This window comes from Topomyia yanbarensis, chromosome 2 (genome assembly GCF_030247195.1).
Source record: "Topomyia yanbarensis strain Yona2022 chromosome 2, ASM3024719v1, whole genome shotgun sequence".
In the NCBI taxonomy this organism is placed as follows: domain Eukaryota; kingdom Metazoa; phylum Arthropoda; class Insecta; order Diptera; family Culicidae; genus Topomyia; species Topomyia yanbarensis.
In genome coordinates, this window is record NC_080671.1 from 327,207,311 (window position 1) to 327,232,903 (window position 25,593).

The 25,593-nt window shown below is 38.5% G+C and overlaps 1 protein-coding gene across 4 annotated transcripts in view; it reads right to left on the reverse strand.

Annotated features, from left to right (window-relative positions):
- Nucleotides 1-25,593, reverse strand: part of LOC131683828 (ras-specific guanine nucleotide-releasing factor 2-like) — a 542,029-nt gene that overhangs the window by 326,011 nt on the left and 190,425 nt on the right. For 2 of the 4 annotated variants that reach the window (XM_058966164.1, XM_058966163.1), the window contains exon 17: nucleotides 15,174-15,194. The exons of the other annotated variants lie outside the window; for them this stretch is intronic. In XM_058966164.1, the coding sequence (XP_058822147.1) occupies nucleotides 15,174-15,194 (21 nt within the window). The remainder of the gene's footprint in view (nucleotides 1-15,173; nucleotides 15,195-25,593) is intronic. 4 annotated transcript variants of the gene reach the window in all.

Here is a 25,593-nt window from a genome sequence, read left to right on the forward strand (position 1 = left end):
GTTTTCGATGGTGGAGTTTTCACTTGCTCTCTTATCATGCAACAATAACGCCCCAGGGTTAGACAGAATCAAATTCAACTTGCTGAAGAATCTGCCTGACACTGCAAAAAGGCGCTTGCTGAACTAATTTAACAAGTTTCTTGAGGGTAACATTGTCCCTCATGACTGGAGGCAAGTGAAGGTCATCGCCATCCAAAAACCAGGAAAACCAGCCTCCGACCACAACTCGTATCGGCCGATTGCAATGCTGTCCTGTATTCGGAAGTTGTTCGAGAAAATGATCTTGTTTCGCCTCGACAATTGGGTTGAAGCAAATGGCTTACTGTCAGATACACAATTTGGTTTCCGCAAAGGCAAAGGGACGAACGATTGCCTTGCGTTGCTTTCTACAGAAATCCAAATGGCCTACGCTAAAAAAGAGCAGGTGGCATCAGTCTTCTTGGATATTAAGGGGGCTTTTGACTCAGTTTCTCTCAACATTCTGTCAGAGAAGCTGCACCAGCATGGTCTTTCGCCAATTTTAAATAACTTTTTGCTAAACCTGTTGTCTGAAAAGCACATGCACTTTTCGCATGGCGATTTAACAACATCGCGATTTAGCTACATGGGTCTTCCCCAGGGCTCATGTCTAAGTCCCCTGCTCTACAATTTCTACGTGAATGACATTGACGATTGTCTTGCCAATTCATGCACGCTAAGGCAACTTGCAGACGACGGCGTGGTCTCTGTTACAGGGCCCAAAGCTGCCGACTTGCAAGGACCATTACAAAATACCTTGGACAATTTGTCTGCTTGGGCTCTTCAGCTGGGTATTGAGTTCTCCACGGAGAAAACTGAGTTGGTTGTTTTTTCTAGGAAGCGTGAGCCGGCGCAACTCCAGCTTCTATTAATGGGTGCAACGATCAAACAGGTTTTCACATTTAAATATCTCGGGGTCTGGTTCGACTCTAAAGGTACCTGGGGATGTCACATTAGATATCTGAAACAGAAATGCCAACAAAGGATCAATTTTCTCCGAACAATAACTGGAACATGGTGGGGTGCTCACCCAGGAGACCTGATCAGGTTGTACCAAACAACGATATTGTCGGTGATGGAGTACGGGTGTTTCTGTTTCCGCTCCGCTGCGAACATACACTTCTTCAAACTGGAGAGAATCCAGTATCGTTGCTTGCGCATTGCCTTGGGTTGCATGCACTCGACCCATACGATGAGTCCCGAAATGCTGGCGGGCGTTCTTCCGCTAAAAAAGTCGATTTTGGGAACTCTCATTTCGATTGCTCATCCGATGCGACATTATGAACCCGTTGGTGATTGAAAACTTCGAGAGGCTCGTCGAGCTTAATTCTCAAACCCGATTTATGGCCTTGTACTTCGACTACATGGCACAGAGCATTAATCCTTCTTCATATACTCCCAACCGTGTTCGTTTCCTAGATACTTCTGATTCTACTGTATTCTTCGACACATCCATGAAGGAAGAGATTCGTGGAATATTCGGACCATATACGCCATATACGCCCGCAAGTGATCCCCAATATATTTTATAATAAATTCCGAGAAGTCGACTGTGACAAAATGTTCTACACTGACGGATCAAATCTCGATGGGTCCACTGGCTTCGGTATCTTCAACAATACTATCACCGCTTCATTCAAGCTCAATGATCCCGCTTCAGTTTACGTCGCAGAGTTAGCTGCAATTCAGTACACCCTTGGCATCATCGACACTCTGCCCACAGATCACTACTTCATCGTTTCGGACAGCCTCAGCTCTATCGAGGCTCTTCGTGCGGTGAAGTCTAAAAAGCAATTCCCGTATTTTCTGGGGAAGATACAGGAGTCCTTGTGTACGTTATCTGAAAAATCTTATCAGATTACCTTTGTTTGGGTCCCCTCTCATTGTTCTATCCCGGGCAATGAAAAGGCCGACTCATTAGCAAAGGTGGGCGCATTAAATGGTGACATATACGAAAGACCAATCTGCTTCAACGAATTTTTTAGTATTTGTCGTCAGAGGACGCTCAACAGTTGGCAAACCTCGTGGAGCAATGGGGAACTTGGACGATGGCTACATTCGATTATCCCAAAGGTATCAACGAAGCCTTGGTTCGGGGGGATGGATGTGGGTCGGGATTTTATTCGTGTAATGTCCCGACTTATGTCCAATCACTACACCATGGATGCGCATTTGCGGCGTATTGGGCTTGCGGAGAGTAGTCTGTGCGCTTGTGACGTGGGCTATCACGACATCGAACACGTTGTCTGGGTATGCGCCGGGTATTGTGACGCCAGGTCTCAGTTAAAGGAATCCCTTCGGGCCCGAGGTAGACCACCCAATGTACCAGTCCGAGATATGCTGGCAAGTCGTGATTTCCCCTATATGTCCCTTATTTATACCTTCATAAAAACGATAAATATCCCAATTTAGCCCCTCTCTTATATTTCTCGTTTTTAGAGTTTCCTCCTGCCTTGTGGAACCGATCAGCTCCAGAGTGCCACTATGTAACCGCCGTCGCCCTTACCACTACGCCTGCATAGAAGGAAACTGAAGCGAGAGCGACTCGAGGTCCGATGACTTTTGAAGGATTTCCCGCGGGTCCGAAGAATACCATCCGCCAATCCGGTACTCGACGACTTACTAGACTGAGGCGCAAATTTGTTTCGCTGATCCCCCTCCCCTCCCCCCGTTCGAGCGAAAGTTGCAAGTTTTGCTCTTCTTTCCCTGTCTCTCCCCTGTCCTTGATACAACTGCTGCTACACTGATGCGGAAATAAGCCACCCTCTGAATATCTTGACCAAGCATAAGTTTTACTTAAAAAAATCAAATTACTATTCTGTATACCTAGTTTTAAGATAGCTATAATTTTTACTCTTTACTGAAACTCTTGTCCTCCATCTTGTAAATAGAATTGAATCCCTAGTTTTAAGATTTCTGTGAAGTTTCTCATAAATATTTGTTCCCTCTTTTGTGTACTAAACTATATTGTTAGTTTTAAGATAACCGTAAAATATTTCGTAAAATACTATTACTCCCCCTCTTGTATATCAAAGTGAATCCCTTGTTTCAAATTAACGCATTTGTGCCTATCAAATAAACGAAATGAAAAAAAAAAAATTTCTCAGAGATAGCTGAACCGGTTTACACAAACTTCAAATGAGCGGTATAACGCTCCCATAAGAAGCTATTGAATTTTTAGTTGATCGGACTTCCGGCTCCGGAGTTACGGGTTGAAGAGTGTGGTCACACAGCAAATTCCCATATAAACTGGTAACCCTATAATATCCGAATAATGTAATACACATTCAAATACGTTTAACATTACTTGAATTTGCGGGTGTAGATCACTAATGACCAATCAAAGTATATTTGACCACATTGGTCACCTATGACGGATCTTGAGGCCCCCTGGGAGCTCGCTAAGTTCCCGAGCTAATACCACACCTATTTCTCAGCAAACTCTTAACCGATTTATACAAACTTGATTTCAAATGAAAGATATAATACTCCCATTGACTGTTATTGAATTTCATCCAGTTCTAACTTTGGGTTCCGGAGTTACAGGTTGGTTATTGCGGTCACATAGGAATTTCTCATATAAACCGGTACTTTCGTGATACCTCATAGGTTTAAAATCTATTGAAATGAACATCAAATTACTTCGATTCGCAGGCCTAGATCACTGATGACGAATCAAAGATTATTGGAATATATTGTTCACTATCGATAATTCCGGAAGTCCTGGGTTCCGGGCATATTCCAGATCTAAAGCCACTTCGGTGATGACTGAACCAATTTTCACTAACCTAGTCCCAAATTGATGGTATAATATGTTCGGTTGAACCCTCCATCTATCCCTACACCTCCTACATCTCAACATCCATCACCTCTCTCACCATCGACCCTCTCAGACCAACACATGGTCATGGTCAGGTGTCCCTATTATATTAGGAATCAGTTCACGTTTCTATGAATAAGATTTCATGATTTTGTAAACTATTTCAAGAGCACGAATCATACATCAGTTCACGTATACATGAACAATATTTTTCGATTTTGTGAATTATTGCACGAGCTCGACTAGTAAGTCGTTACTATTATACTAGGAGTCATGAACTAGTTCACGAATTATTTCATGGTTTTGTGAACTAATTCATTATCATGAACGGTGACTTGTGACTAATTTGCTATAAATCAGGAATCAGTTCACGTATACATGAAAAACATTGTGTGATTTTGTGATCGATTTCACGAGCATGGATATTGAAATGTGACCATTATATTTGGAATCATGAATTAGTTCACGATGATTGAAAGGGTTCATGAATAATATTCTGGGTTTCGTTAAATAATTCACCAATAAATATGTTTTCCAAAAGCTATAAATAAAATCACGATTCTACCTTTGGTTTTTGAACAATGTTCATAAAGTTTTGAACTAGTTCACATACAGAAAATCGATTTAGTAATGGTATGACGGAAACCGTGACAGAAGTTCACAAAACAAAAACAAATATCATCACAAGTAAAAGCATTATTTAGGCGTTACTGACTGAAAATGGAACATAATCATAAAACGCATGATTTTTGTTCATGGTCCTGTTTTCGAAACGTAAAAACGTGATTGTTCCTGAATTAATGTCATTTTATTCACGTTTTTGGGAACAATTTTTTCCGTGTGGTTAACTATCTGAAAGTTAGGCCATTACAAATCTTTTTTAAAAATTATGTCACCCCCCCCCTTCTAAATTGCTGGAAAAAATCAGGGGGCAAATAATTTTTTTTTAAAAACCTCAATTAAAAAAATTGTCACTTTGTATAAAAAACAATATCTTTCATAGAGTTTTGCTTTTCGTCATTGAAAACTATTCTAGTAGTTTTGGAAATTACCATCCCATGATTTTTTTTTTTTTGACCAAGAATGGTCAATATGGTAGATAGGACGTCCGAATAAAATCGTTGATCCAGTCCAACATCAAACGAAACGTTTACTTTCGCGGAAGGAAGGAGCCGCTCGTGAATTCTCAAACAAACATCTCATGACAAGGCTAACAGACCGACTTCTGAATCGATCCCATTTTCCCATTTTTTTCCGCAACAGTCGATTGAGATCGATAGTTGCACTCTAAAATAATTTCTATAAGGAAACAATCTGAATTCACATAAGACTCCTGGCGATTTATTTGTGGTTTAATATTCAATATGCATGAGATTTACCGAAAGGTTTTTAAAATTTAAAGATTTAATATGGGATCGCAGTGTTCATATCGTATTTCCGCACCCATTTGTGCGATTCGTATGAACTTCACCAGATCAAAGTCTGCTACTAAACCTTCCATTTAAGACTAAGCTTGTGAAAATTGAATTAGCCGTTTTCCAAGGAGAGCCGAGAGTCCATTATCCATGTTAATGTTTGTAGCCTTGGAGTGACAGGAAAGATGAAAAGTGTGCGGGATATACCCACAGCGACCATCAAGCGATCTGGTACAGCATTGGTAACCGGACACAGTTTGAATAACGAGTGAAAGTGGAAATCAGCGATCTTTCACAAGGACGTGCCCGTCGAAGAATTTAAATTTGGGGGCATCCTCTTCAACCTAAATGCGAACGAGTTAATGGTAGTACTAACAAGGGCGTGTAATGCGACCATACCGAGAAATGGGAGACCGAGAAACGGTCGTCGGCTGTAATACGACGATTACCGATTTACGTATAAGTTATTCCGACCTTGGAGAAGAAGTTAGAGTGCTCGTAGTGACACCGAAAGGGGGAAACGAGCTGCACGAGCCCCTTTTAACAAAGCAGTCGAGCTGAACAAGAAAGCTTGAATTGATGAGCTTTGTCACAAAGCCAACGCGAATTCTCGAGGAGACGCCTGCAAAGTAATGCCAAAAAAAAATTAAAGGCACAGCTGCACCACCTGAAAGGTGTCCGGAGAAGCTAGAGGTCACCATCGAAAGGTTTTCTCCGCAACTTGAACCAATCTTCGCCGTACAGTGAGGAGGATGATCACGAAGAAGAAGCTCGAATTACCGACAAGCAGCTGATCGAGATGGCGAAAGCTATGAGTTGAAGGATAATGTGGTGTTCCAAGTAATCGGAGAATCACTAGAAGAGCTGGAGGCACTCGCCACGGAGACGATTGCCCATCATAAAACAGAGTTGGTGTTTGTGAATGTCTGAACAGTTGAAACCTAAAAGAGGCAGAGTCAAAGATTGCTTGGATTAACTGCATATGTTGTCACTTACGATGAGTGTAAGTGCACAGTGTGATTCCGTAGATGTCCGGTATGGAATGCACTGTATAATTAGAGCTCTTAAGTAACCCACCAGGTGTTGACTAGCAGCCGAAAGACAGCAACAGGCGAAAATCGCGGTCGGAGAACATATCATCAACTCGAACTTTTAAAGTCACGACGATTATGCTAAGGGGAAGACTATGAGAGTAACCACAGCTTTGGTTGAGGCGCCAGTATACCAGGCACTACGAACCATCTGGAATCGCCGAACCGAAGCCCGTGAACAGACTAGTTACACCGTCAGGAACTAGATCGAGTGAAGCGCCAGCGGTTGGTCGTCGAGTTTTCAGCGAACCGGAACCAGAAGCTACGCTTCATCCGGTATTGCCGAACCAACATCGCCAAGTACTGGTTGGCCATTTGAGTAGGATTTATGGACTATCCGAGTAGATTGCGACAAACTGGGAGCTAAATGACTCACGCAACGGGCATCGGTATCAGGAGAAATTCCGCCGCCGAGGAATAAATGACTCACTGAGATGACTCGCGTAAACAGGAACTAAATGGCTCACAGAAACGGGAGCCAAATGGCTCACGGAAGTTCCCAACTGCGATTAACCGAATAGGTGTTCGGAGCTAAACGGCTCGAATGTATGCTCTATTGTATCATTTTGTCATAATTTGTCCAGGACAATATATAATCATTTTTATACAAAGACATACCTTAAGTACCACCATTAAAGCTGAAATAGATTGTTAAAATCATGTAAATGGAACAAGCGAAATGGAAATTTCAACAAAAGAACATTCTATTCGAAATATCTCGTTATCTCGATCTTGTACAGGGTATCTATCTTCGGAAAACCTGTTCGGAAGATCAAGAGCTGTGAAAGACCAAATAGTTTTCAACTCTACCACTAGGTAGTGCCAGTGATCATGCTATTTTTTGAGTTCACTGTATCTCAAGCCCGAATCAGTCTCCCCACGCTTTGATGCAGTCTCGTGGGGCAGAAGGAAGGAAGAAAAGTAAGGACTGTTTTAAGTGGTTATGCACGAAAGTGAGTCACAGCCATTGTCAATGCACTTTTGAAACTTTTCAACTTTACTATAGTAAACACACTTAAAGACATTTTCACATCGACGAACTGAATCTAGTGATATATGACACTCGACACTCCTGGTCTAGCTTGACAAGTCGAGTTTCAAAAAAACTTTTTGTTTTAATAAAAAAAAAATATTTATTTTTTGTTTGCCACCCCCTTCAGAAAAAAAATTGTACTTAGACATAATTTTTGAAAAAAATTTGTAATGGCCTTACTCTGACCAATAAAATAGGTGTGTGATAGATTAATTTGTTTTTCTCTCAATTACACATACTAAGTTACAGCAGTCTGAATCACACCTACCGCTCACACAAGGCTTGGTATCTGTCAAGTTACTAGTGGGTTGTTAGCGCTGATTATGCTTGCAATCTTTGTCAAGGCGTAGGCTTTTTTGTGTGGTCAATATAATAGGTGTGTGAAACATATTAACGGGTTATTATTTTACAAAATTCCATTATACGTTTTATTTGGTAAAGTTTGTATTCTGCGTGCTAATAAATGTATTTAAATGTTTAAATGTAATAAATGTATTTAGAATGGGTCGAGCATCTCACTGTACTCATATGGAACGAGTTTTGCTAAGAAATTTTGTTAAAGAAGATAAGACGTACAAATAAATCGAGAATACACTTCATCATTCCGAAAACTTCGTTACAAATGTCTTAACACCTTTTAAAAAAGGAAACACGCAAAAAACCCAAGAAAACATCTACAGCAGCTGACCATTGTATTGCATTATAAGCGAAGTCTGATCCATTCGCGTCATCCAGGACTATTACAGCACAAATTGGAAATGTGGTAAGACCGAGAACAGTTCGCCGTAGGCTGCAAAATTCCAATCTTTCAGAAAGAATTGCTAAAAAAGATTCCACTATTGCGAAGCAAAAGCCTTCGCATAAATATGCAATTTACTTTTCAACACCGTCATTGGGTCTTGTTCAGAAGGAATCAAAAAAATGTCGACATATCCTACGAAGGGGCGAATCGAAGATAAACCTGTTTTCCTCCGATGCACAACGAAACGTTAGACGTCCAAAGTGCAAGAAGTTTAGTCTGCGACACACGCAAAACATGGTAAAGCACGGAAGCGAGAACAATGAGGTTTGGGGCTACATTTTGTGGAATGGCGCAGGTCCTATTTTTTGCAACACCATTATAATGGCAAAATTCGAATGCAAGGCTAAAGGATGGACATCCTAAAGGATGTCCATCAGTCCTATGCCAAAGATGACGTGTCCTTATATGGCAGTTTCAGCAATTGATATTGATCAAAACCCCCATCGAAGTATGTAAAGGAATGATTTCGGGATAATAAAGTGACTATAATATCGGACCCTGCCAATCTCGTGTCATCAAATCCGTAGAAAATCTACGGAATGTACTTAAAAAGAAGTTATCCGGTAAACATTTCAGAAATAAGGGTCGTTTCCGGGCAGCAGCTTAAAAGCAATGGTACACTATGCCAGCGGAAACTTATCAGCGTTTGAATGACTGAATGCCAAGACTAATGGATAAAATTTGGTTCAAAAGGGGAGGTTACACATAGGGTGACAATAAAACGACCATTTTTGAAATCACTAATGTACACCCCCTAGCGTCGTTCCAAATCATGGAAAAATGACACTGTCCAAATTTGAGCGAAATCGGTTAACTCTAACCTCTCCCCCAAAGAGCTTAAAGTTTGTATGGGATTTTTGGCCAAAATGTATGGGGAAACACTCGCAGTTGCTGTAAACTTCCGATCACTGACCTAGGAAGGAGTTAAGCTTTTGAAGATATGCTGAACAAGTTTGTCGAAGACTGCAAGACAATCCAACCAACCGTTAAAGAGTTATTAACGTTTAAAGTTGGAAACTGCTGCTTAACATTCGCAAAGGGCGTACTCCGCTTATCTCATGTATGTGAACCACGAGTGAAGGTGGGACAAAGTTAGGAAAAACTCATATATCTCTGAAACGATGAGAGATAGAAAGTTTTGATGTTCTACAAAGTTGTAGAGGAATAAAAGGACTTTTTGGTTTCATTAAAAAGTTTCAGGATTTCTCCGCAAGGTGGCAGTAGTGAGCCAAGCAATTTAAAGGGAATACTCCTATCTGTACAACGGAAATATTTTCTTTTCTCATTTGAAAAATGCAGAATTCTACCACATGGTGGCGCCAGTGATCAAAATTAATTCAAGGTAATACTCCTATCCATACAATGGTAAGAGCTAGTGCAATCTGATGTTCTGCGAAGTTATACAGTATTTCAAAGGCTTTCGTGTCTCGTTAATTAAATTGGAATAAGGACGCATATATACTGTGTGTATGAAGCTTAAGGGGTTACATACCTTTTTTTTATTTTTCAAAAAATCGAATTTTTTATTACTTTATCTGAAAGTACAACTCCTTGAGAATATTTTTCCAAATTTTATAGAGATCCGAGAAATAGATCGAAAGTTACAGCGCTTCCAAGCGTGCCTCGTCTACCAAGCGCAGTGGTAATTTTAAACTCGATTATCTCGAAATACCGATTTAAAAAAATTATTTTCCCGTGATCATGATTCCTGAAATACCACTCAACCGATTGTCTTTATTTTTTTTAAATGGATCGTAATTAATTTTTCTCATACCTTAGCAATTCCTTTTTTATAATTGTTTTGTAGATGAGAATTTTTTTTAATGCAATTTCAAAAGCCTAAAACAGCGATTTATTATGAAAAACGTTCACGAATGCAGGAAAAATGTTGAAATGTAGTCTCCAGTTATTCAACTAGGTCGACTAATAGAAACCGACTAAAATTACAATTATTTTGTTCAAGATGTGTGCTTCGGTGCACGAAATTAGCGGTAACCAATCACGAACTGGTTTTAGTTGGGTGTTGTAAAATTCATTTTTTTCGGCTCGGTGCATGAAGTTAGCAGTAAAGAATCACGAACTGGTTACGGGCGGGTGTTTAAAATCCGGTTTTTCGTCGTGCATGCTACTCTCTAACTATCAGAAATGAAAATAATTTCCTCTGTTAGTAGTAGGTAAAGACACAAATTGATTCATCCACCAGCCGTGTACAGTTCACAAATATTTTTTTCCCGGTATTGTACAGCCCTTGGAGAACCCTGTACGCACTAAACAGCTCTACACAAAAAATTGAAATAAAACTGTAGCGGACCTACATTCAAAATTTCTCATTATTTCAGTGTCCGGTTGGTGCATCATATTGAAGGCTGTGACCGAGATGAGCTGAAACTTTTCCCCATTTCCAAGTAGTTTTTTTTTCGAAAGATTTTTCAAAACAGGTTTTCGTTATTAATGCATGTCATACATACCTCAAAATTTTATACAACATTGTTGAACTTATTTTCGACAAATTCCGAAAATTGATTAATTCCATGCAGTATTATATGAAAAGATATGAGCGTTCCAAACCTTACACGACTTTCATCCCGAAATTTTGAAAAGGGCCCGTATATTGAATGATAAGTCGTTAGCCACGACAAAAACGGAACAGCACTTCATAGTATAATGGGTTCCGCCGCGGTACAATTTTCGAAAAAGTACACTTTTATTGGCTTACTTTGGGGTCTTAGAAATAATGTCACTGTTGAGTTACTTAGTACTTTGGAATGGACAGGGCTCCAGAATGTAAATTTAGCAGAAATTTTACCTTTTTGCTAAAATTAAATGATTTAGCCTTACAATATGTTTGGCAAAGTTGTTGTACTTTACAAGCCCTTTATTTTGCTTTAAACAGAAGCTAGGGTGGTTCTAACTTTAGAGATATTTAAAACGAAACTTTTGAACGGTTCGAGATAGAGCTTGACTATTATCGATGAAGTTGTAGAACAACATATTTTAGCCAAATTTACTGAAGACACTCAAGCTTTTATACTTTCCATTGCCCGACAAATCCAAATGTAAGCTGTAAGGTGTTCCTTAAAAACGGTTTTATTTCTATAAAAAGTTTTCATTTTACACTAAAGTACCCTATGGACAGGGGTACAAGATTATTTTAAGGTGCATAATTTTCTTTAAAACTCCAACTACCAAAAATTTGTCGTTTGAAAGGTACGAGAACTTTTTTATTAAAAAAATATAACTTTTTCATAAATGCTATATGAAAAAGTTATATTTTTTTTAATAAAAAAGTTCTCGTACCTTTCAAACGACAAATTTTTGGTAGTTGGAGTTTTAAAGAAAATTATGCACCTTAAAATAATCTTGTACCCCTGTCTTCGATTAGGACACTTAACATTAAATACCGTTGTTGTCATATGATATAGCATGCTTTGTAGTATAGATCGCAAAAAATGGCAAATACAATATTTTTTACGTCTTGCAATATTTACTCATAAAAGAGTTTATTTTTAGTAAAAAGTATATATAACTTTCTAACGAGAGATGCTAGAGGTTCGGTACATTGAGACAAAATGCTCTCCTTCAAAATATCTGAAAGTTTTATTTACGCGACCCTTATGAAAAATTAAAACTGCAAAAGTTATATAAATAAAACCATTTGTTAAGAAACATCCTATTTTTTTGGTAAATTTCTTGTAAAATGGAAAATACACGACATAGAGTTCCAGTGTCTTCGACCAAGTTTTTTAAAATTTGATTTTCTACGAAGCTCTATCTCGAACCATTTAAAAGTTAATTTTAAGATTTAAAAAAATTAGAACCACCCACATTAAAACGCTAGGTTCTATTATTCAAAAGATATAAGAACTTATAATATCAAAAATAGAATTTTTGTAATCAACTTTATGAACTTTTAGAAAATAACGTATTCGTTATTTTTTGCTCAATTATAACTCTAATAATGACCTTAGTTATACTTGAAAAAGAATTATTATTTGTTTGCCCTAATGAGTGATATTGTTATTGTTGGCGAAAAAGTGCTCATAACTCATCAGCAAAAATAGTTAGATATAATAGTTGTCATGAAACAGATATAAATAGTTGCCATAAACAAGTTATTTTCCTTAAAACAATCTTAAAGTTGTCTGTAGACTACTTCACTTTTAAATCAATACCGCAAAAGTTATTTGACTAAAACAATTTTTCTGATAAACACTAAGAAACACCCTAACCTTCAATTTTAAAGTATAAGTTGTAAAATGAAAAGTATGATAGGTAGAGCTCACATGTCTTCAGCAAACTTTTCCAAGATTTGTCGTTCTACAACTTCGTTGAAGGTTATTTGGCTCTAGCTGGAATAATTAAAAAGTTATTTTTTTGATCTTGGTACAATTACCCTATCTGTTTTTTTTAACAAAAAGAAGAAACCCACAAACTACGAAAACTTCTCCAAAGACTTATTAAGGCTATGTTGTTTAGTTTTAGAAAAATCTCAAAATTCCTGCTAATTTTACATTCTGGACCACTGTGGAATGGTAATCCTTATTTCTATGACCTCACATAGACTATAATTCCAAAGTATTGTATTGTACAGTTTGGAAGTTTTGTGTGGTACCAGATACGACGAAAAATTGACCATCGGACCTTCAAATGGGCGTAGTATCCTTTGCCTACTACCAAAATATCAGTCCCGTACTCGTATAACCAATATCATTTGAATTGGGTTCGCAGCACATGGCACGCCTTGAGGCGACCAACGAGCACCGACGACAACAACATACACTATATTCCTCCGGCGATAGCGAGCAACATGCGCGATGAACCGCATAAAATACCCTACTGTCGAGACGATCCACCCATTCTAGAAGATCTGCAAAAGCAAAATTCAAATATCTGGTGATGTGGTGATCTGGTGGGCAGGTAGCGCAATTGGCATGCACGCTTTGCTTATTTGCAAAAAAGGAGGATGCTGAATATAATAGAAGCACAGCGCGAATTGGATTGTAGCCTACTTAGGTATTTATCCCAGGCTGGTAATATTCTAGCACAATATAGTACTTAAGCCCTGTAGTCCGCGTAAGAAAACAGAATATATTTCGAGCAGCCTATTTCTAAGTTATAAGTGAGGCCAGATTTGATGAAAAAGTCACTAATTGGCATTCGAGTGACCCTAGTAGTTCTCACCTATCACCAAATTATCAGTCCTGTAATCGTGCAACCAATGCCAGTCTAACTGGATTCACAGAGCATTGTGTACGCTTCTTCTGCGAGAGGTAATAAACGAGCACTGACACGCGGCACTATACACGACATCTCTGAGACAAGAGCGCTCTAAAAGTTAGTCAACAGTTAGTTAAAAAAATTAAAAATGCTATATAAATGAATGCAACAGGAGAAATATAAATGGGGTTACGAAGAAATTTAAGAATATAGGTTTATCATAGCATGATAGTCTTAAGAAAACTTTGTAACATGTTATGTATAATAAAAGAATCTCTGCACAAGAAATAGGAGTAAAAATTCGAAAAAATTAGAAAACATTCAAAAGGTGTATTAAAATATATTCATACTCTATGCTGTTTGCACCACTAAGCGGCCTAAATTCTATTTTTACAACGAGACACGAAAGCCTTTGAAATACTGTATAACTTCGCAGAACATCATATTGCACTAGCTCTTACCATTGTATGGATAGGAGTATTACCTTGAATTAATTTTGATCACTGGCGCCACCATGTGATAGAATTCTGCATTTTTCAAATGAGAAAAGAAAATATTTTTTGCTACTCTACAACTTTGTAGAACATTCAAATGCTCCATCTCTTACCGTTGTACAGATAGGAGTATTCCCTTTAAATTGCTTGGCTCACTACCGCAACCTTGCGGAGAAATCCTGAAACTTTCCAGTGAAACCAAAAAGTCCTTTTATTCCTCTACAACTTTGTGGAACATCATAGCTTTCTATCTCTCATCGTTTCAGAGATATATGAGTTTTTCCTAACTTTATCCCACCTTCACTCGTGGTTCACACACATGAGATAAGCGGAGTACGCCCTTTGCGAATGTTAAGCAGCAGTATCCAAATTTAAACGTTAATAACTCTTTAACGGTTGGTTGGATTGTCTTGCAGTCTTCGACAAACTTGTTCAGCATATCTTCAAAAGCTTAACTCTTTCCTAGGTCAGGGATCGGAAGTTTACAGCGACCTCTAGCGGCGATTTTGTGAACTGCGAGTGTTTCCCCATACATTTTGGCCAAAAATCCCATACAAACTTTAAGCTCTTTAGGTGAGGGGTTAACCGATTTCGCTCAAATTTGGACAGTGACATTTTTTCATGATTTGGAACGACGCTAGAGGGTGTAGGTTGCGAAAAAAAAATTTCATATAAATCATTGTCACCCTATTACACAGGCTACTAGATGTTAAAAATATTATAGTCTTGAAATCATTGGATTAGAAAATTTTTAATGCATTTAACTACAATACACCTATTTCGTTGACCAGGTACTTTTTTGGATTTCATGGAGAAGAGAAAGCTACGGTAAAGCATAACATTTAATTTACAAATAAAAGTGTTCTTTTTCATATTTACGAATGTGCCTAACGATAAAAATTTGGAGCTGGCACTTGTGATTGAACTAGGAATCGTTTCAGGGCTAGGCAGGATGAGTTTACAAAAATAGCTTTTTTCTACGCAGTCTATAAACAATTGTACGGCTTAATGTTTCTCCATAGTCCCATGAAACGTTCTCTTGAATTCTTGAATAACGAAACACAATCCAATATTTTTCAAGTGAATGTTACCAAACGTTACCCATACAAACCAATGTTGCGCGGGAGTCATTATATGTGCGAAGTAGAAAAATATGTACGACAGCTCCTCATCTAGATCTACTAAACCAAGTGCAACCGAGTCATAATAATCATTCATGCACGAACCGCTAATGACAACAGCCTGTGGCATCGAAATGTGACCGCCTCCGATACCGAACTTACCATAATGGGTCGGGTCCCATGCTGTTCGAACCAAGCGGAATGCAAGTAGGTATTAAGTAAATCCACATCCGATGAGTAAGCGAATCGTTGAGCCCAGGGAGAAGCATATTTTTCCGCATATGTTTTGTGAGGTGTTTGTTTTTTTCGTTGTTGTTGTTTCGATGCATGAAGTTGCATTCCCCAGTTGTCATCATTTTTCCAGCCCAGAAGAGTTACACGCGAAATGAGGACACCGCCGAGCGAGCAAATATCGTCGACAGCAAATGATGATTACGCGGGGTGGATATTTTTTTTATCATTTCAATCGTGCGAATGGAAGAATCGTTGAAAGTGATAAGAAGTTTTTATTACATCCAGCGGTTGCGGGAGGTTCGTGGGGTCGGTGAGAAGTACAGTGTGGGGGTAGTGGTAAGGAGATGGAAAAGTGACGCGTCAGTGGGATTGGTTCCATAGCGTATCACAAATGGCGCACCGGGTTGGCGATTGTCGGAATTAATAGGAGCAGGATGCATTTCCATGTCGGCAGAAGCGACAGGATGTTGCAAAGATAGCGTTCGTATGATAAATTTATTTATGATGTTTGAGGCGGCAGTCAAACGGTGCAAAATCGCAATTTATTTCGTTCGTTCGGTTCGGTTCGGTTTTATCATTGATTTTTGTTCATTTCGTGTTATCAAGTTTACAAGAGCATGAGCGATCCGGTATTAATTACAACGGCAGTGCCACAGCCGGAGATATCGATGGACGTAATTTTTCAGGCGAAGTTCACACAGGGTGGGTGGAGATTTTTCAATTTATCAGAACGCCACATGTGGACTCGGAAGTTCATTCACAGCCGTGTCCATACAATAGAGTATCCCCCCGGGGAAGCACCCGGACAGGACATTCATATCAACGCACACATACACGTATCGATACGTATATACGTATATTCACACGCACGGACATGGGTACGGTTTTTCACAGCAGGCAAAGCACAAACAATTCCCATCACACACACGCGCACCCATACAGAGTACAATAATAAAAAAACCAGTAGTGCACGTGGTAAGTGTGAAAGTGAGACACCGATGGAGCGAAAGTACAGGACACACAACAGTGCAGATGTGATTCGAGTGATCAAGTATAGGAAAGGACAATTGGCATTGTTGTTGTTAATCACAATTCATATTCAGTTGATTGTGCCGTGATAGCATACGATTAGCAACAACCCGCAGGGAAAGCATGGAACGATAAATCACCCATTTGGGGGGACCGGCGTGGTTTGGATTTCCAGTGCCGATTAGTGATATTTTTTTTTCGCGTGTGTCATCGTTTCATCGTTATGGCGCACATCGGTACGGGTGATTTTTTTTCACGCCGCACCGCCAGCAGGACCACATGGGAAAATAATTCGAACATGGTGAAACGAATGATGATGAAGCGTTTTTCGATTTAGTGGGTCGGTTTCATGCAAAAAAAAAAATAAAAAAAAAGATACAAATACACACGCAGACATAAGTGGTTAAGTAGTGATTGAGCACGATTAGAGATTTTCAATAGGAACAGAACGCATACGTCAGTACAAAAGTTTCGGCAGCATTACACAGTCACGGTTATATATTTTTTGGTGGCGATTTGTCACAGGCACAAGGTATTTTTGATTGCGTTCATTCAATGCACAAATGTAAGAAGACGTAAACATCCACAGTAATTCACGTTTGAAGGAGAGCAGAAAGGAAGAAAAAAGAACGAGAAAATATTGAATGAACACACAGGTTTTTTTTACCAAACACGCACAAAAATTTCAGTTTTCCAGTGAGCAGTAATAGAAAGAGATAGAGTTCCGACGAACAGCAAAGTCGATCGTAGTTGGAGATTGAATTGAATGCCAGTGACTATCTGAAATAAACGCAATATGGCTTACTGTTCGCCATGCCTAGTTCTTTCTGTACATGATAAATTGGCGATGTTAATCGGAATTCGTAATACAAAACAGTAATATAATTATACTCAACAACTGTGAAGTAATCATGTTTCTACCTAACCCAAACACCCTAAAACATTTCATAAATTGTGCTTTAACCCTCAAACACTATAACCCCAAAATTTGCCAAATATCTCTAGATTTAATTAATTACTTTTAATATTTTTTTCATTGTAGTTCAAAGTTTGACGTGAATAAATATTATATATACACTTTCCCTTTTTTATTAAAAAAAAAACGAAAACAGCGAAAGAAAATAAAATTACCGAAAAACACTTATTTATTAAAATCGATATTATACCCTAATTTTCTAACAAATCAACTGGCAAGCACAACTATGTTAGTTCAAGGATTGTTCCATAAGATCCCGGTGCGTCGCTGTTGTGCTATCTTATGACAAGTGCCATTTAGCATATTCCGAGAAAAACGATTTTTAAAGTTTGAGATTGAATAGCGACGTGTCGTGAAATTGAATAATGACGTGTCCATCTTTACCGTGTCGATTGTCACGGTAAAGATGGACACGTCTATCGTTACCAGGACACATGTTAGTGAGCTCGGATGATTCGTAGTTATACTGCCTAAGCTCGACCCTCATTAACAGAAGACAAAGATTAAGCCCGTACGATATTGAGCCTGTTCTAATGACCCTGCCACTTCTAGTTTTCCGATCTGTTTACTTCACATCCTTGCTCTCACTTGAGTACTATGGCTCTAATTTTCATAACTTTCCCTACCCAGTAATCTCTAGCTAATTGAATGTCGTTAAAATGTAAAAAAGAAAATGTGACTAACACAGTCGAAATAAAAAAAGGAATAAAATAACATGAAAACTATAAACTGATTCAAACCATTTTTTTAAAGATGCATCCCAAAAACCTATTTTCATATTTCTCATTGATATAAGGAAGAGTTCTTGCATTTATTTTCTTTTTATCCGTTTAGCAACATTAAATTAGCTAGAGATTACTTCTTAGAGAAAGCAAGGAATTAAAATATACAGATCCGTAAACACGAAATGAAAGGGTCATTAGGAACAAGCCTCAAATCTTCCGGACTAATGTTTTATCTTCTGCTGGTAGGAGTTGAGCTTAGGCAAAGTTACTACGAATTGCTCAAATCTACCAACATGTCTCACGGCAACAGAAGCTTTCCTATCTATATATTCCAAATTCTTTCATAACTAAAATTTTTATAACTTCTCTAGCTCTAGCTAATTTAATGTCGTTGAATAAGTTGTTGACCAAACTAATAACATCTATATAACTCCTAAAATATTTTCTGATATTATATTTCTGTTAAATTTTAAAAGAAAGTTGAAAGTTTCTTTTGTTATCGCTTTCCATGTAATACCTCCTGGAATCGCCATATATGCATTAATCATTCGCAATATAAAGTTTATAATTTTTAGTCAAAGCAAAAAATGAAATTGATCACCAGCACTCTTATATTTTGAAGTCGGTAATCGAATCTTTGCTACAGTTACCGCTTCCTCTCAGCAACCTTATCTTGTTATCGATAGAGATTCCTCATTTCAACGAACTTGCGCCAACTATTGATTTTATCAATAGTAATATAGGCGTTTTAAGATTACATTGCTTGCTTAAACAAAATGGGATATACAGTAAATTGCACATTTTTCTCGTATGTCTTCAACATTTTAATCATACTTAAAATTTGGAACCATCCATAAATGACGTAGCATTTTTGGAGTAATTTTTAACACCCCCCTCCCCCATCGTAGCATTTCGTCGCAAACCTCTAAACCCCCCCTCCCCCTGGTAATTACGTAGCTTCACGGTAACTCTCCCCCCCTGACCACGTATTTTTTTTTTTTAAATGAAGAACGATGTTAGTTTTTCCCCTTTAAAAAAGCTACGTAGCCCGACATGACCCCCAACCCCCTCTTCGTAACACATCATCACAAAATGCAAAATTCCCCCCTCTCCCATATAATGCTACGTCATTTATGTATGTTCCCTTTTTGAAAAATTGTATCGATTTTGTTGGCTATTTTCGGCAAATTTGAGACTAAGAGAAACGAAAGCAATGAAATTGAAAGACGGATAGGTATTCTAGAGCGAATCAGTTATAAACTTAGAACGGAAAACTAGAACTAGGCAGGCTCATATGGGCATGATCGAAAGGATCTTCACATTTCCTTTCGACCATGCTTATATGAGCCTGCCTAGTTCTAGTTTTCCGTTCTAAGTTTATAACTGATTCGCTCTAGAATACCTATCCGTCTTTCAATTTCATTGCTTTCGTTTCTCTTAGTCTCAAATTTGCCGAAAATAGCCAACAAAATCGATAGAGTAGAACCTTGCGGCAATTAAAACATAAGAACATTTTTGAAAAATTGCAGAACATTAGGGGAGACTATTGCCAGGAACCAGAAAAAATTTCGGAGGGGGTCCGAAATTTCGATTTTGAAATATTTATTGTACAATACATAATATGTAATACCCTCATTTAATTAACATCAGTTTTAGTGGTCTAATCTGGTTTAGAATGGTTTTGAGTTTAAAACGAATTTAAAATAGAAACAATTTTAAAATTTCTCAAGAAGTTAAAAAAAATCGGGGAGGGTCCGGACCCCCAGGACCCTCTCCCTGGATCCGCCACTGACTATAGCCACTCCGTGCGCACGCCAATGAATAAAAGTGCGTAGAGAAACGCATTAAGTTCAGTTAGGCATTCAAAGGTCCCGTGAACTATTGGTCAGATTAGAAAAGCTGTCACTACATCTGGCAGAGAAGAGGTGTTAGATGTAACTCTCTGCTCTGATGGTATTACGCATGAGTTGGCAAACTGGCTCGTACCAAACGAGCTCGAATCGTCGTTATCTGATCATAAGTACATCGTCTTTGATCATTTAGACGTCTCGCTAGATATCGTCACCTATCGTAATCCCAAATCTACGAACTGGGACCTCCATGAAAAGGGCTTGGCGGCTAGGTTTCATGGGTATCTTCCGACGATTGAATTTCCAAGTGATTTGGATGAGGTCGTGGATAAAACAAGCTCACTCATAGTAGCAGCATACCGCTTCGAGTTATGCGTGCTTCTAGAGGAACACCTTGGTTGAATACCGAACTTGTTCGACTCAATAAGTGATGTAGAAGAGCTTGGAATCGCAGACGCAGGGACGGGTCGGAGGCATTTAAGTTGGCTCGCAAAGCATACAGAAATGTCCTTCGATCCTCTGAGCGAAGTGGTTGGAAAAGCCTCTGCACAAATGTCTCAGGTCTCAACGAGACTAGTAGATTGAATAAGTTACTATGGAAATCGAAAGACTTTCATGTCAGTTCCATTAGAATTGCTAATGGTGAATACTCGTCTGACGAAGATGTAGTACTAAACTGTCTTTCTGACACACACTTTACAGGTTGTACTTGGCCAACACTGACGACTGCCCCTGAGTTCTTCTTGCTTCTGATTCTTGGACATTTGCTCGTAGAATTGTGACAACCGAATCGATCAAATGGGCGATTGAAAGTTTTGCTCCGTATAAGTCTCCGGGAAAGGACGGAATTATTCCAGTTCTACTACAAAAAGGATATGAACACTTCAAGCATATTTTGAAAAAGGTGCTTACTTGTAGTCTTGCAACAGGATACATTCCATTAGCGTGGCGGGAAATAACTGTCAAATTCATTCCCAAAGGTGGCCGCGTCACTTATGAGGAGGCAAAGAGCTTTAGACCGATCAGTCTGACCTCTCTTCTCAAATCAGTGGAACGTTTAATCGACCACTACATTCGGGATGGTAGCTTGGGTGAGCACCTGCTGCATGCAATGCAACATGCATATCAGCGGGGGAAGTCTACTACCACCCTATTACACAATGTTGTCTACAACATTGAAAAAGCTTTTTCACAAAAACAATCAAGTTTAGGAGTTTTTCTCGATATTGAAGGTGCTTTTGACAACGTGTCTTTCGAATCCATTTTGGAAACAGCACGAGGTCACCTTCATATATCACGAACTGGATACACGCAATGCTTAGCAACCGACATCTGTGCTCATCGTTAAGACAAGTAGGGGAACTGTGGGTAAGACGGACAGGTGGGGTAAGACGGACACATGGTTATTTTAGGGATATAAAATTAAAACTTCAATTGCATTGTATGTGTACCCTATCATTATGGGTAACCTTGAATTACGAAACACTTAGTAGGCCTTGAATGCTGCTAAACGTGTACAATTTAAGCAAATATTGATAATCAGAAGTGCAGTTTCGTGTGGATGTAATTTTCAAGTTTCCGATTTTAAGGTTTAGCGATGAAAAAATCAATTCTTTCGCGGATTTTTTCCTTTATTTCGATAAAGTAACTCTTAAGTGACACCTTCGTGGAAAATAACAAGTAAGTTTATTTATGCGTTAATAAGTACAAACGTTTAAAAAATATGTGTACTGGTGGGGCAAGACGGACAGTCTTGATTAATTCTATTGATTCATCCTTTTTATGAATGTCTCGCCCGTAGAAACGAAATTAAAGCAGTCAAATGTGAAGAACCATCAAGTTAGCTGAAGTCTCATATGCAGTAGACTGCAGGATGTACGTTAATGTGCCTACGGAATTCCTAGAACCTGGTAGACGATTTTGTGCAGGTCCCATACTCTGGCTGTGTGTCATCGAAGAACTAATGTTACCAATTACGCGTTTAATATATAACTTTCCAGTTTTGTATAAGTGATTATGACTGATCATTGGAACTGATTGTCTAGCTCTCTTTATGACAACGGCAAAAACGATATTAGAAAATACATCATTTGCTTCAACTCTAAATCGAACCCCAAAACGTCATTTTTCACCTCAAATTGAACATATATATATTAAGAAGAACCACAATCCATTCTAAACATCCGCAAGAAACAGTAAATTTTAATATTTTGCATTGTGATTATCCTTTCTGCAGCATGTCCGTCTTACCCCCGCCATATGTCCGTTTCACCCGCAGTCTGGAAAAGTGCAGATATTTCTTCGCTTTCCACTTTTTTAAAAAATGTTACTTATTGATTTTTGTAATATAATTCCTCTGGGCACTCCAAAGCCAACATATGGAGCTACAACATAGAGTATTACATGTTGACAAAACATGCTCTTACTATGTTATATTTCAGTATATGCTTAATATGTCCGTCTTACCCCCAGTTCCCCTAGAGATAAGGAAACTGAGTGTCTGCGGATGTCCTCAAGGTGGCGTATTGTCATCACTTCTATGGAACCTTGTCGCCGATAGCTTGTTGAGAAAACCAAATGAGCTTGGGTTTCCCACGTATGGTTTCGCCGATGATTATCATATAATGATCACCGGTATTTGCATTAACACACTTTTTGATTCGATGCAACAAGCCTTACATGTTGTTGAGCAGTGGTGTCTTCATGTTGGACTATCAGTTAATCCAAATAAAACATCAATGGTGCTTTTCACGGAACGAAGAATTACAACCGGAGCTCGTCCATTGCAGTTTTTTTACTCTGAAATTATTGTCGAAGATCAAGTTAAGTACGTTGGGGTAATTCTCGACTCAAAACTTAATTGGACAGCTCACATCGATTTCAGGATCAAGAAAGCTTGCATGGCCTTTGGCCAATGTAGACGGGCTTTCGGCAAATTTTGGGGACTCAAACCCAAGTACATTCAGTGGATCTACACAACAATTGTTAGACCAATACTGGCATACGGGTGCCTTGTTTGGTGGCAGAAGGGAGAAGTCATGACAATCCAATCAAAGTTAAACCATCTTCAGAGGATGGTCTTGATGGCGATGACTGGTGCGTTCTCGACAACACCTACTGCTGCTCTCGAGGCACTCTTGAACATGAAACCACTACATGTGTTTCTGAAACAAGAAGCACTTTCTTGTGCACACCGTCTTAAGGTTACTGGGCTCTGGAACAGTAACCCAATAGATCGTGTAACTAGCCACACAAGACTGTGGCCCCAAATGGTTACTTGGTATGAATGTACACTTGCTCCCAGTGACCTTACACTCACATGTAGTTTTCCTTTCAAAACTTTCAATGTGAGAATTCCTTTTCGCGAGGAATGGCTGTCTGGTTGGATGGAGCGACAACTTGAGGAATACGTAGTTTGTTATACTGACGGTTCTTTGTTGGAGGGCCGAGCCGGTGCTGGTGTCTATTGTCATGAAATGAGATTAAACCAATCTCATTCGCTTGGTAGATACTGTACCGTATTTCAAGCAGAAATCTTTGCGATTCTGTGTGGCGTACAATCCGCACTTCAACAGAGAATTTGCGGTAAAAGAATTTATTTTTGCTCTGCCAGTCAGGTTGCCCTGAAAGCACTTAGTTCGGCAGATTCGAGATCGAAATTAGTAATCGCATGTCGAACTCAAATCGAAGAACTTAGCATTTCAAATGCTATCTACCTTCTATGAGTATCCGGTCATTCCGGTATTACTGGAAATGAATGGGCGGACGAATTAGCTAGAGCTGGCGCTGCGACTGATTTCGTTGTTCCAGAACCAGTTCTACCACTGTCAATAAGTTGGATAAAGCACAAGATTCGCTCTTGGACTGCATTCGAACATGCCAACCATTGGAGTAGCTTGCAAACTTGCGTTCAAACAAAGATTTTTCTGCATTTTTCCAAGCACAACTGCAGTATTCTGGTCAGGGCACTGACTGGACATTGCAAACTCAATTATCACATGACTAGTATTCAGCGCGCTGAGTATTATTCATGTGATCTTTGTGAATCCGATTACGGAACATCATATCATTTGATAGGGTTCGTCGCGGTGCGGATGTGGGCGGTAAATGGATTGTCCGCACCGCAACCGCAAAAAAATAATAAAACCGCACCGCTTACCGCAACCGCACTTTATTTACCGCACCGCACCGCGCGGTAATGCGGTAAATGCGGTAAAATTTTTATATTTTTAAAATTGGTGTCGAAAAATTGTACATTTGTGTAACCATATATAATAAAATGTTATTCTTATTCACACGAAATTTAACTTTAAGAGACTCCTCAGAATGTAATGTTTATGAAAAAATCAACTTTTGCATTTTCTATTAATAAAATTCCATGCATTTTAAGGCAAACATTATACATTCAAAAACGTTCAACTGCAGTAATAGGAAAACTATTATTTTAGCAACTATTCATTTAATTGAAAAATGTGGAATAAAAATATAGTAAGAAATGAAGTTGCATATTTTTTTCTTTAAATTTTCATATTTTCAATGTTTTTGACATATGAAAATGAAATGGATGATTTTCGCATTTACGTAGTAAACCACCTTTCATTCTTATCGGAATTTCACCAAAAAAAATTTAAAGTCGAAATACCAGTACTTCTATATAGTAGCGCATATATTCCAATACAGTGAAATAAAAACATATTGTATTTCATTAATAAGAACGACGCCATATTTGACGAAAAAAAATTGTCTATACATTACATCTAATCAGGAGTCCGGTCTCAACCGGCACAGAATTATTGAACATTAGAAAAACTGCAAAAAATGTATGATTTGTAGCATACAGCAAATATCCCAAAACTCTAACTTCCGCATTCTTCAAGAAACAGATGTATTATCATTTTAAAACTAAGATTGCTCCCTTTAAAATGAATTAAGTGTAATTTTCTAAAAACTGGTTCGAAAGTTCTAGCATTTAATATATTTTCCTCTAATATTTTGCCAAAGAGCCAATGGCAAAAACTTCAATTAAAGTGAACGGGAGTCAAACTATGTGGTATTTGGCAACAAAAGCTTTAAAAAAGCTACAAAATAGTCGGCTGAAAAATATTAGGACCTAATTTGGTGGAAAATTATAGTAAATTTGAATGGAAGTACGCGAAAAAAAGTTATGTAGCATTATGCAATATTTCACCCTAAGGAGGAAAATTTGGTAAACACTAGGGTGAAAATTTGTTGGCAAAACCAGTCTTTGCACTTGAGGGCAGAAATCCTTATTTCTTACACAGTTGCGTTTTGGCTTCGCCTCATCAGAAACCGACACTAACTTTTTGTCGGAATAGATTAGCGCCGGCTTGACGCAAATCCATTAAAACTAAAACACACTTTGTGTTTCAATCGAACGACTGATCAAACGTGACGTCCCGTCCGAGCAGAAGTTCTGTTTATGCCGATGAGACACAGTGAAGCCGAGACTTGTCTTGGCTTAGCAGGCCTATTCGAAAGCACTATGCTATATTTCACCCTAAGGAGGAAAATTTGGTAAACACCAACATTTCTCACTAGGGTGATCACGTTTGATCACGTGTTTACCAAATTGATATCGAAAACGATTCATAATTCCACGATTTCCAACAGAAATCGAGAGAAGTGATTCACTTTTAAATTGGATTTAAGAGTAAACATGTATTGTTTTTAAATGATTTAATAATTTTGTCTCTATTTGGATCTTGCATTTTATATATTTGAAAAGGTTAGTTTGTGAAGTTTTACTT